This window comes from Larus michahellis, chromosome 19 (genome assembly GCF_964199755.1).
Source record: "Larus michahellis chromosome 19, bLarMic1.1, whole genome shotgun sequence".
Lineage (NCBI taxonomy): Eukaryota > Metazoa > Chordata > Aves > Charadriiformes > Laridae > Larus > Larus michahellis.
Window position 1 is genome coordinate 2409750 of NC_133914.1, and position 13360 is coordinate 2423109.

At 50.6% G+C, this 13360-nt stretch overlaps 1 protein-coding gene across 1 annotated transcript in view; it reads right to left on the reverse strand.

The window, feature by feature from the left end:
- The window catches only part of GRIK3 (glutamate ionotropic receptor kainate type subunit 3), a 119990-nt gene that overhangs the window by 10443 nt on the left and 96187 nt on the right, over positions 1-13360 (reverse strand). Inside the window, exons 11-12 of the mRNA XM_074563046.1 lie at positions 7738-7961; positions 1663-1781 (exon numbers count right to left, since the gene is read on the reverse strand). Of these exons, the coding sequence (XP_074419147.1) occupies positions 1663-1781; positions 7738-7961 (343 nt within the window). The remainder of the gene's footprint in view (positions 1-1662; positions 1782-7737; positions 7962-13360) is intronic.

Consider the following 13360-nt stretch of genomic DNA (forward strand, 5'->3'; position numbering starts at 1 on the left):
CTGTCCGTCAGGGCAGCTGAGATCTGGGAAGAATCTGTGTCACCCGCTGCAGCAGAGGCGGCAGGAGAATGGAGCAGTAGCACCGTGCATGCCACCAAGCTGATGCTGTGGTTCTTTTGCTCTCTGGCTATAACTACTGATACACGGTAAATTAAAGTGTGACAAATGTTTGACATTTTCCACTTATTTCTATTCCTGGATTTTCTGCAATTAGATCACAGCTGAATTTCGTTCTTTATTCAGAGCTGCTCACAAGCTCCCCCTCTGCTGTCTTCCTAACAGATTTACTCTATTCATTCCATCTATATGTATTCTACTTGCTCTATTCCATCCACATATATGAATGTAATTCCATCCGTATCCCATTTCTAAGGTTCATTGTGGTATCTTACACCAGTAACACTGAAAGCGTTTGGTCTCGTGGGCAGTGGCTGCCAGGCAGAGCTGCCTGGAGGAGCTCCTCGCCACCCTCTGCCCCCGCAGCCTTTGCCCTGTGCCCGCGGGAGTCTCGGGCCATTGCACAACGTGCAGAATGACCAGGTGAGGATACAAATGGAGACAGACCAGAGGGCAAGACGCCCTGTCTTCTGTAAAAGTTGATTTAAAACTGAGCCAGGACAGAGATCCTGAAAATACACAAATTGCTTGAATTAACAGAAGTAGGAATTTACAGAATCTGTGGGGTGCTGCTGAGTTTGCCGAATTAAACAGCGGAGGGAGATGAAGGCGGTGTTCCTCCTGGGGGCACGCTGGGTGGGTGCTGCTCTGCGCACACCTGTGCGAACACGCCACCGCTCCATCATCTGGCTGTGTGCTTCCAGATGGCAGGCTCCGGAGCTGCTCCTTCTGACACCTGCCAGAGCGTGCACGCTTCATTAATAGTAATTATTGTTACGCGGTGGCACGTGTGTGCCGGCAGCCAGCTGCAGCTTGCAGAGCTCTGCCTCGTGGGGCAAGCGATGAGTCTGTCCCGGGAGCCCCGGGGCGAGCTGTTGGGATGGGGCTTTGACCCCGCAGAAGGTGGAAAGTACGAATAGGGGCAGGTGTCAAAAAAAAAAAAAAGATTGACAAGCTCCGGCCTGCTCTGACACAGAGGAAATCGTACAACTTTCTTGGCATAGAAGCCTTGGACCTTTTCCTGGTGCCCCAGACAGGGCTCGGCCCTGGCACACGGCCCCCCCGTTCCTCCATGCAGGCCTGGCGTGGTGGTTTGGCTCAGGGGGTGAAGTTCAAAGTGAGAGAATCACAACAAACGCAGTCGCCCAGAGCTCCTGAACTACAGGTCGCAGCTGGTCCCCCGTGACGAGATTATTGCCGCATTAGCCCTTTGCTGGCCATGGTCCCAGCCCGAGACTGCCCGCGGCTCCCCGGGGAGGCTCCCTGGGGTGCTGCCATGCCCCAGGGCACATCCCCGTCGGGAGCAGCAGGCACCCAGCGCTTCCAGCACAGCGGGTCCCAGGAGGTGCTGGGGGAGCTGCCTCCCCTCTCCCACACCTCACGGCCTTTCGGCAGGGAGCCGGTGCTGACGAGCGCTTCTCTGCCTCTCCAGACGTTTTATCTGGTTCCCATCACAAACAAAATAAATCTTAAATTTAAAAAGCCACGACAAAAGGCCTGTGCTGGAGCCGGTGGGGGGGTGTGGGCGGGGAGGTGCCGCCGTACCTTGCTGCATCAGTGCTCCCATCCCAAACCAGAAGCTGTTCAATAGGGTGAAGTTATTCTCCACGATGTCTGATCCGGGGTTACAGGGGTGAGCATCGTACCACTCGTACGGGCTGAACCTGCGGCGGCACATGGAAAGCGAGAGCTCATTAGTCGGGATGTGGCATGACAAGACCCTAAAGGAACAGGAGAAAAAGAGCCTTAATGCATCTCGTGCTGCTGTGCAGGGCCTGCTGACCCCTTCAGTTGTGAGGCTTATTACAGAAAAAGACAAATTCAGCCAAGATTTTCAGAAGTGACCAGCACGGCTGTAAGCCCCGTGTCCTGCATTGCGGACAGCAGGGAAACCTGGGAAGCCAGGTCCTTCTGAGGGATCTCAGGTTGCTTCCCCAAAGCCTTCAGTCACTTCGGATCATCTCTGCAACACTACGTCAGACGACAGCAATGGAGCACACGACTATGGGATGGGATGCGGTGCAGACACAAGACCTCCAGCCCAAGTACGCAACAATTCCAGAATGGGGGAAAAATGGCATTTCTGGATCGACTGAGGAGAGATGCTGCAGTGGTTCTGCAGCGGTAGCTGGGACAAACGGCAGTGTTTGCACGGACTGTCCTGCTAGTGCCCATGGCAATCGGGGGGGTTTAGCGAAGTGAGAAGCAGAACTTTCCACCATCCTGACAAACAAGAATCCTGCACGGTCAGGGCACCGGCACAACAGGGGAAACTGGTGTGGGTTTGCCGCGGACTGCTGCGATCCTCGGCCCCGATGCAGATGGTGGGAGAACATTTATTCCCTGCAGGGACATATTTCCATGGAGCTCCCTGTAGTTCTTGGGCAAAACCGAGAAAATTTTTTATGATAATTTCTGCAAATCCTGCCTAGGATTGGTAGGCAAGCACCGCTGTGAACATAGCTCTTTTAGGCAGGAGCTGGGGAGGATGCTCAACAGGAGAGATGCTAATATTTTTAGAGCTGTTTATTTACATTTTCTGAGAGTCCCAAATTTTGCAGAGATTAAATTAAAAACATAATTGGTATAATTGCTTTTGAACCAGGCATTAATTATCATCTCCGCTTCCTTCTGAAATCTCTGTAGCTTTACAACAGCCCTTTCTCAAAGCCCAGCCCACAGTTTGTATTAGGAGCTATTTCTCTCTGTAATTCTCTGCCAGCCGCGCTGCTACCCAAGGAGACGTCTTCTTGCTTCGTTTCACAGGCGCCCACAGTCAGACAGTTGGATATACTTGGAGAAAAGAGACACAGCTCTTTCACAGGTGTCCCTCAGCACAAAACAACTCCCCTCCCCGGCGCACACACCTACCCCAGCCTCTGCTCTACACCGTGGCGCCGTGAGACTCCCTCAGAGCCCCACGCATGGAGACGTCTGCAGCCACGGAGCCGCGGTCCCTGGGTGCGTGAACGCAGCAGGGCAAGGCACAGGAGGGTGCCTGCAGGGAAGACCTCACCACGGGAGATGGACTGGGTGCAATGCACAGGACTCATGGTTTTAGAAAAGTTCATCCTGGGTACATCTGTCCCCAGTTTTGCTTCTATTTTCCACGTGCAAGATAGAGTTTAATGACCTCTCCTTTTATCTTGCCGCCCTGCAGTGGGACCATTGCCCGCTCTGGGTTTGCAGGGTGCACCCTCACAATCCTGCTCATTCGTCCATGTAACGGCTGGGCCGGTCTTACTGCCCACCTCCCCCTGCTTTTTGAAATAAGAGAAAATCAGAAAGGAAAACAAAACTCAGGCTGAATTCAGACGTGGCTTTACATGCTGCCTGTGTCTTTAAACTTGCTGTAAATTTCTGCCCGAGGTGCATAAAGGATGGCACCTAAACCCCTTCTGTTGAATAAAGCCAGAGTTCAAGAATTAGATGAAAACTTTCTTGGGCTGCCAATGAAAGGATATGAAACAGAAAGGGACTTGGTAAGATCAAATGAGCCTGACAAGATGACACGATGAAGAACTTCAAGGTCTCTGAGTGAAAACCTACTGGTGCTGCTCAAATTACAGAGAAATATTCAGAAAACTGCAAAGCAGCAACAGAGTCTTCAGTGCTTGAAAAGCGAGTGGGACCATTAGCGGCAACAGAGGGGTAATGAAGGAAGAAGCGAGCGGAGCTCGTTGACCCCATATGGCTGGAGCCACAGTAAATGGGGGCTGCTCAGGATTCACCGCTGGCTGGCTTCCCTCTTCCTCAGGTGTGGAACGGTGTCTGAGAAATATTCCATCAAAACTGCGATTATTTTCTTGTCTCTTCTTGGCCTTTTTGGCAGGGAAACAGGGGAGCATTTCAAAGAAGGTTTAAAGATCTTAACACAAAATACTTTTGAGTCTAAATTGCATCTCCAGGGACATTTCTTATGGATGACCCAGTCCTTGTTGCAATTAAGATGAATATTAAACCCACCCACCCTGTTGTGCACCCGAAGGTGATTAGCTGTAATTTGAAGGCTGTGTGAGTCTGGGGACGGGTGACAATTCAAGCCAGCCAGCTGCACGGCCCCTGCAACCCCGCACCAGAGACACCAGACAAATTACCCCCACGAAGCCTTATAAATTGCTAGTGTCTATAGCCCTTTTGGGGGCTGGGGTGGTTAGGAGCAGAGGCTCCATCAATAACTAAGAAAGACTGATTAAAAGGGGAGATGGATCAAATACATCCTTTGCCTGCCTCTAAATAGTCCCTAAGTTGGTTTTAAGTGGCATTGACCTATGATTATAGCGTCAGCAGAGGACTCTGGTGCCTAGTTCAGGATATTCGTGTCTCTGAATTAAGGCTTTGCTATTTTGACTGTGGTTTTCTCCTGAGAATTGAATTTTAGAGGCCTTGCTGGGGTCAGAAGCGGATATTGTTTCCATTACTTCTGAAAGCAGTAAATATTTTCCCCATGAAATCTCTTGCTCTTCATCTCTATGTGTTGAAAGATCATTCCTGCAGAACCTTAATTACACTGGATACTTGGTGTTCTTGGAAAGAATCAGAAGACAGAAGAAATGTCAGGAGCAAAACATGTGAAAAAGAACCTGTAATTGCAGTATTTTATAGGTTTGATTTCAGGCACAAAATAGCCTGATAGGGAAAAACTGTTGTATTATATCATAACTGCTTTGATGTAGAGAGATTATGAGGCTCATTTCAGGTTATCGCGGAACAAAACCAGAGACTTAAAGCACGGTTTTTCAGGTTTTTAGCCCTCAACGCCAGCCCCAAAGCCCAGCACAGCAAGTGGTTGTTGTGTTCGTGGTGCCAGGGCAGTCGCCAGAGGGGCGTCAAAACAGCCCCGCGGTTCCTGAGCGCGGCCGCCGTGTGTTGGGGCACTGGAGGGCTCTGGCTCAGCCCAGACCCCACCTCCAGCGCCGGGCAGGGCAGGGGGCTGTCGGGCCGGTACCTGGTTGGGTGCCTGGGTGCCCGGCTTGGTGGGTTGGGGCAAGGGCTGTGTGCACATCGCTGCCAAGGGCAGGACGGGGTGCCCTGGGTGCCTGGGGCTGGGCGGCCCCGCTGCCCTCTGAACAGAGCATCTTCATTTTCCTGTCTGTAAACAGGGGTGTCAAAGGTGTCCTCACCTCGGGGCCTGTCCTCGCATTTCCTTCTACCTTTCCTCAGTATTTACTGTAATGAACTTCACGGGCAGATTCAATTTGCACATTTAGCGTGCTTTGAAAGTGGGATCTGGACAATTTGGGCTGGATTTGGCCATTATATGAGTTGGGAAAAATAAACTCATAAATGTAAAATTGTATTTGAATTGTCATTCCAAGCCGCGCAGGCAGTCTAGTACTTTATGGCATTAAAGCCAAAGACGTTACGGCAGCAGAGCCCATCTAGCTATGTTCTGCGTGGCTAACAGGGACATAAAGTGAAGGAGTTCTATCAGTCATCACAATATTTTTCCTTTTCATAATTACCTCAGGCTCATTTTCCCAGAGGAGCATCTTTTCCTGCTGAGAGCCTCTGGTTCCTCTCTGATACAAAGCAAAACCACTAAGGACCTGAAAGGACCTGGTCCTGCCCCACAGGATGCCCCGACAATCATCCCTGGGCTTCAGATGGGGCAGGACGGAGCCGGCGGCAGAGTTTTGCCCAATTTTCCTGTTTTTTGCGTGGCCCCTGCCACTGCCAGGAGTTCCGCAGTGCAGAGCTGGTGGGAAGGTGGAGCCGTGTGTTAATGGCAACGCGCCTCTTGTCCTCTGACAGTACAACAATAACAAGCGCGACCATTTCAGTGCGTCACCCCACCTGCTGCTGCGATGAGCCGCTGGGTTGTTTTTATGAGTTGCCGTTTGCGCTGCAGTGCTGGGAGCGCCCAGGCCTGGGCTCCCTGCGGGCACCGGGCAAACTGCCTGCAAAGCCGGCCGTGCCCAGGCGGCTTCTGTGGGACCTCAGGAAGGTGCCTGCAAACCCCGTGCGTGGCCCTTTGGGTAGCGGTGCAGCGCTAAGACTAGGATGGAGGATTGCAGTTAAAATCTTGAAGATGGAGGGCCTTCTGTGTCCTCTCCCCTCTCCGCCTCTGCCCCCCTGCAGGGGGAGAATGGGGCGATGCAGCCGCTTCGCCGTCCCAGCTGGTTTGGAGCACTAACGCTGGCTGCTGAGCCGAGTTTACTTTGACAACTGCTGTTATGTGTAATTAGGATATTACATAGTAAACTCAGGAAATCATCTCTAAATGCCTCCGTGGACCTGAGGGCTGTTGAAAATTGCAGATTTGTTGTAACATGAGGGTTAATGGATTCTGGTTGCTGTAGTTTCGTATTTAATCTTTACTTTGACTATCTGATTGATGTCGGTGGATTCGATAGAAGCCGGTTTCAGAAGGATGCCCTGAGGAAAGCGCTGCACAGCAGCCTGGGGGACGGGGTCTGCGCAGAGCCCCAGTCCAAGGTCAGCGGGGAGGTTTCTGAAGGCACTACTGGCATAACTGGAACTGGAACAAATGGGAACCGAGTCTCTAACTGCAGATTGTACTTAGGACATTTCCCTGGGCTCGGTGTTCACACAAAACGTTTAACCATCCAGCGAGGGCTGTGCGTGGCTGGGGAGGGCGGCTGCCCGGCAGGAGGGAGCCAAGTGCTTTGTTTTGGTTTGAAAAGGTGGAATCACACATTGAGAGCAGCTCTGGACTGTGCGTCTCATCAAAGACTCTGTGAAATTAATAACACATGCAAATATATGCAAATTCTGCTGCCTTTAAATATAGAGGTTTTAAACATGCTAATTAGATGCATATTAATTTTGTAAACAGACACATTGTCTGATCCATGGCAGCGAGTTCTCCATTCTTTTGATATAGGGAAGGGTTTGTGGGAGCTTTGCTGGTGGAGGGTGCAGAGAGAGGAGCTGGAAGTGGTGCTGGACATGGGAGCTTTGTGTGCGGGATGCAGCGGAGAGGCTGGGCTTCTCTCGGGAGAAGGTGGCTGAGAAGCGACCGAACAGGAGCATGAACGGTGAGGAACGATACAGAGCAGAAATATCAGATTTCCCATTCCCCTTCATCATACCAGGGAGATGCCAATGAAACGACAAGGCAATGAAATTTCTAAAATCACAAAAGAAAGTGCGTTTTAAAATTCTTTTGTACTGGAAGTCTACTAAATCTGTGGAACTGCCTGCCCTGATACAGCAAAAGAGGCTTACGGGTTTATGTTAATAAAGCAAACAAACACAAGCGCATTTGGTATGGTAAAGCAGTACAAAGGATATAACACAGGCTGGAGCTAGCGAAGAAGAAAACAAATTTCCCCTGTGGATAGCTCATCTTCAGTTTTCACCACAGGGTTTGCATCACCCCTACAACCACGCTGAGATAGAGGTCTGAGAGAGGACAGAGCCCTGGAGCCTGACAGTGGTGAGCAACCCCACGCCAGGAGACAGCCCGCCTTTGGGTACCGGCCAGAGGTCATTCCATTACTGACAGGGGTTTAATGCTGCAGCTCCCCCTGGGTGTTGGATCCCTGCGACACACCAGGCAGCAAAACGCATCTGCGCATGGGGAGGACGTCATGTCACATGGCAGCAGATGTGGTGTGATGGCAGTCGGGTAGGGTGGCACCCGCGTCCCCTTACCTGGCTATGACAAAGAGCACGCAGCTGACCCCCAGGTAGGCGAGAAGGATATACATCCAGATGTCAGGAGACAGGGGGTTGAGGAAGGAGAACACGCTGGGGTTGGTCCCGTTGGGCTTGCGGTACAAGATGCTGACCCCCAGCGTCATAAAGGGCTTGGAGAAATCTATCGCTTTCTCCCGAACGTGGGTGATGGTGAGAGGAGCAACGGCCAGATCAGCTTTCTGTGCACAACACAGAGAGAGAAAGAGGGCATCAGAAACCAAGGCGTTTCCACCCCCTGAGAAACACCCACGGCACTCACACTGCGGTATTGGGCCAAAACCCCCCAAAGCCCCCCCGGAGCTCCCCTCTCCCTTTGTGCATGGGGCACGACTGCCTTGTGCCTCTGCTGGCGCCAGGCTGGGCGTCCTGCCCCCTTCCCGGGCACAGCCTGGCCCCGGGGAACCGCTGCCGTTCTCACCCGCAGTCTTGCTGTGCAGTGAGCACAGAGCCATCGTCAGAGCCGCCTGCGTCGCACAGGATGGGGTTTGGGCAGCTTTCTGCGAGCTCTGCTCCAAAACCCTGCGGGTGAGGGGCAGGGACGGCTCCGTGTGCATCGGGCACAGCCGCACCTCAGACAGGACAGGCGGAACGTGGGGATGCTGTAACACGGTCCAGTTATTGCAAAGACTTTTCATCACCTAGACAAAACCCCCACACAGATGCGGGGTCTCTAAAACACGTTGGGCGAGATTCTGGAGGTGGTGGTGTGGATATATTTATCATCTTTAAGAGACCCATTCCTGACTGAAATCAGTGGTCTGGAGAACGAGACGTCGTCTGTTGTTTGCTCGTTATGTTCTAGGAGTTTCATTGTCTAGGTTTTCAGTTGGTATTAGCTGGCAAAATACAGCACAGGCAACAGCGAGATGTTACCAGCTCCGCGGTTTTTGCCTGTGTGCAATGAGCTCATTTTGACAGGCTCTTCTAAGATGGTCAGAACGATTGTATCTTAAAATGGTATAAAACATCTGGGATCCTCGCTGCGCTTTCTTCTTGCCTCAGAACTCTTTACAACAGAGAGTCTGCTGTGTGCAGATCCCACCGTTAGCAGAGATGATTTGGTTTTGTTGGCCTTTCAGTGTTGCTGCGAGAGGAGAAAGTCGCGGAGGGAGGCCACTCCGGAATGAAGCTGCAGGAAGCAATATTGAAGCAGCGTGAGGTAAAAGGTTCAATTTCTTTCCTCTCAGTCAACTTCATGATAAAACTTGAAAGGCTGGTTCCGAGGGAGCCGTGGCACGGGGCAGGAGCGCTGCCGTTGGGGAACGCTCGCGGGCTGGTGGGACTGAGCCAAAGCCTCGCAGGGACCCCTTGGGTCTGTCTCCCAGGGAAACGCTTCTGCTAATTAATGGTGGACTTCACCACTCGTCAGGCTGGAACTTGCCTGAGCGGCACGAGGAATTTAGGCTGCGCATATCATTCATCCTGACTTCTTGTACGAATTGTGTTTCTTTCTGTTATTTCTGTGATTTAATGATTTCCATGCTAGATTCAGTGAGCAACCACATACAACCTCTTTGTGTGGCTTAAGAGCTGCGTTTATTTCCTCTCGCTAAACATTCATTCAGGGGCTTAAAAAACCCTCCCATAAATACATCCAGGGCAGCGTCAGGTGCCTCGCCTGCGGCTGGCGAATCACTCTTTTGGTGTCACTGACTTCAGAGGAAACGCAGGCACAGAAACCGCGTTTCTCAAGTGGAACGGTACCTCCCCCCATGCCAGGTGCCGAGCATTCCCGCGCAAGATTTACTTAACATCTGGTTCTGAAAATTAAAATACTAAATTAACCATGAGTGATAATTACGTAGAGATATAGTGGATTTCTCATTACTTGCAAACTTTAAATCAATGTTAGCTGTCTTGCTAGAACATGCTTTATTCCAACAGAAGCTATGGGTTCACTGTCGAAATTGGTGACAATCCCTGGCCTGTGTTGTGGAGGAAGGTCAGATTAAGGGTCTCATTTGACCTTGCAAATTTTGTAATGAAAGTCAGTGGAATATTTTTAGATAGAGGAATCTGGGCCTTTTTCTATAAGAACAGTTTCTCCATGAGCTTTTATCCATTGCATAGGTATATACGTGTGTGTATGAAAGGGTCTCCTCTCCAAAGGATGGAGCTGTAGAGGTCCTGAAGAGAAGAGTTTCACGAATCCTCTAACAAGGGTAAAAATACATATTTTTTTCTAACATGGTTCTTTAGCTGAGCCCTGGGTTGGTTCCCTTTCCTCGTCACTTTCCAAATGTGGAAGTATATTCTAAAATCAGCTTGGTACAGAAAATGTCCGTTTCAATCACTGGCATTTCTCAAAACTTGGAGAAAATGGAAACAATATGTTCCCAATGAGCCCTTTTGTGCCGGCTGTGGTGACATCGATGAACACGGAAGGACAGTGGTTTCGGGGAGTGGACGGGCCTTGGTGGCTGCCCAGCTTGAGATGGGGGTCTGCACCTCGGGCGCAGCGTGGGACCGTCCCGGCAGAGGGGACCCGGCGGGTTTGGAGCTGGGCTGCTCTCCCCACTTGAGAATTTTGGCGCAGCCATCTCCAAAGTCACCAGGCAAAAACGGCAAAAGAAATACAGCATTTCAGCTGCTCCGTCGCTGCTGCGGGGGTGTCCTGACTCACCAGGGAAAACCGAAGGAGACGCTGAAGGATTTGGCTACGGATTTTTCTGAAGGAGGAAACAAATGAGCAGCTCTGTGGTCAGTGCTCACTCGCAGCTGCCTGTCTGAAAGATCCGAAGCCACATTTGTCGAAATGATAGAGCAAGCTAAATAACAGCTAGGAGTTTGTGCTTTACCGCAGAAGATGAAGAGAGAGAAATCTGCATGGATGCCTAAGGATCAAAACGCTTTTAGTGCAGAAATAAAATTTTACTGTGTCATTTCAGCAGCTCCTGTGATGTGATCGCAGCCCCGTGTCCTTGGCAGTAAATGTCACGCGCGGGCGGGATGGAGCATGCATCAGGGAGCCCGGTCTGGTGCCGTGTCCTGAGCTATTAAAGGCAGGACGGGGCTGCACTTCGATATCCTTTTTATCAATGCAAATTTTTCTGAAGGTGGCCTCTAATTAAGGGTTTGCTGACTGAGAGGATCTAAATCAAAACCCGCTAAGGGTGAAGCTTTCATTTGTCGTGCTCTGACATTACAAACCGGGAAGTCAATTACCAGGCCCTGGCTGCTTCTCTCCCTCAGCCCCAACTTTTATGCAGTTGCACAGTAAGATGGGTTTTATTAAAAATGAGGAATTATAGCAAGTGCCAGTGGCTTAAAGGCTCTTATCCAGCAAAACCACTTAAGCACACGCTTCTGTTTTACTGGAGCTTGCACGCCTTCCAAGTCTTATGTATGTTCCTAAGTGTTCTGCTGAATTGAGGCCAGAAAGATGAATGTTGCCAAGGCAGCTACACACCAACTGCAGCCGCTTCTCTAACACACCTTGAAGGGTTTGAATCTCCTTATTCACCCAGCGTTACAGCATTTTCACTTGGCTGGAACTGATGTGGGTTCACCAGGCGTTCAGTGGATGGAGGATAGTATTCTCTGAAGAGATATTTGGCTTTTATCAGAAAATGCTAAGTCTTATCTTCAAGTCCTCAGTTATCACGGAATGTGGCTTGTGGGTCAGAACAGCTCTTGCCCAGCCGTGGTGGAAATCCCGCGGCGTCCGCCCTAGGCTGGAGGAAAGCTGCGTGTGACGGCCAGTCACAGCAGAGCCCACGAACAGCGTAAGCACCAAGATAAATATTTATTCAAGAAAATAAGGTGTCTCTGTGCTTATTTTGCCAATCTGAGTTAGGTATTTACATAAACTAATTATGCGTGTGTTGCCTGAGAGACAGGTAAATAGTGCATATTTTACTTATTTAATTGTTATTCAGGTGTCTGTCTGGCAGCATCGACGCTTTCATCCCTCAGGCTCTTCTGTCCCCAGCTCTGCCAGCGCTGGGGCTGCAGCACTTCCCTGCTCCTCTGCTCCCACTGCCCCGCCGCAGGGCCCATCTCTGTCTCCTCCTTTTGCCGTGCCGCCGTGCCGTGCCCCAGCACCTTGTCCCAGCATGGCCCACTCCGTGCTGGCCTCCTCCTGCGCCTTTCTGCACCGTCCCCTGCAGCGGGGCCAGCACCCGGGCGTCCGTGGGCACAGAGAGCCCGGAGGCAGCGGGTCTGCCTTTGCCTTGCAGCCCCCAGACAGAGACAGAGGGGCTGCGGCTTTAGCAGGCACCGGAGCGCGCTGAGCGCCCTGTGCCCGCAGCCCTCCCCTCTTGCTGGCCAGGGGTAGGAGAACATTCAGCCTGAGAAGTGATGCTCGAGGGAGAAGTGATGCTTGAGAGAGAAGTGATGCTGGAGGTCGTGCCCGGCAGCATCCCAGCTGCGCCTCGCCCTGCCACCGCGTGCATCCTGTGCAGGGGTCAGCCTTAATTGTCTGACTCCGGCTCTTAATCGCTGCTCATACAATTTCAGTCCTAATTTAGACATCATTTTTGTCAATGAATATATTTAATATCAGTGGTGAATTAAGAACAGATGTCAGCAGGGAAAACCTTGCTGAAAGCCGAAGAGGAGAAATGAGGACCGTGAAGTCCCGTTGGGCCTCTTGTAATCTTTTCTCTAGGGAAGTTCCTCAGAGACAGAACTACCATTAATTGTACCTAAGAGATGTCAAAAGCTGTAGGGTCCCAGCCAGAACGGCCGTGTTTTCAGAGTCAAGCCCTATGCTATGAATTACTGGCAGGTGAACAAGTCAGGGGAGGGAAAGGCAGATCCAGAGAGACCTGCAGAAGGAAACGGGGAACTCGGTGCTCCCAGTGTACAGCTCGTGCGCTTCCAGCACTTGGATCACGGAATGTGATAAATATGAATCCACCCACTAACGGTGCTGGGCACAAAAGGAGAAGGTGCTGCCAGCTGTTTTGGTTTATTTCCATCCCCTCCTGAACGCTGAGTTCCTGCAGTGTCTAAACAAGAGATGGAGGACACTTCATCCCACAAAATTGGTTTTTTCCTGTTCCCGGCCCAGTGGCTTCCAACTGAATCCCCAGTTCATGACACTTGAAATAAACATCCACCAGTGCAGGAACATTAATGGCAATGGGGCAATGCGGTGCAGTATGAATTTCTGCCAGAATTTACTGTCAATAAATGCCTATTTATTGTGAAAGTGTTAAATCAACTGTCATAAATCGTCCCTAAGGATAGACATTATATCTTCTCTACAGTTACCATTGGCAGGGATTTCCATTAGAAACCCTATTATTTTTCATACCTTTTTTATTCCCACATGAAGTTTCAGACTGAATGGAAATTTGATATGCACTGTCTCAGCAGAATACAAGTTTTATTTGTGAACAAGTTTGTGCAAAATGTCCAGAACAACTCATTCTGCCGGTTTTATGTGATTCTGCCCACAAACAATAGGGAAGATTTGCAGGCATGACTTTGCCAGACAACTAGAATTTATAAATCATAATGGACGGGCCACAATGCACAGTGTAGTTCTGCTTGTATCAATAACAATTTCTATGAATAAACATCAATATCACCTCACTACAATGAAAGGAGGAGATCTGACAGTTGCCGGGTT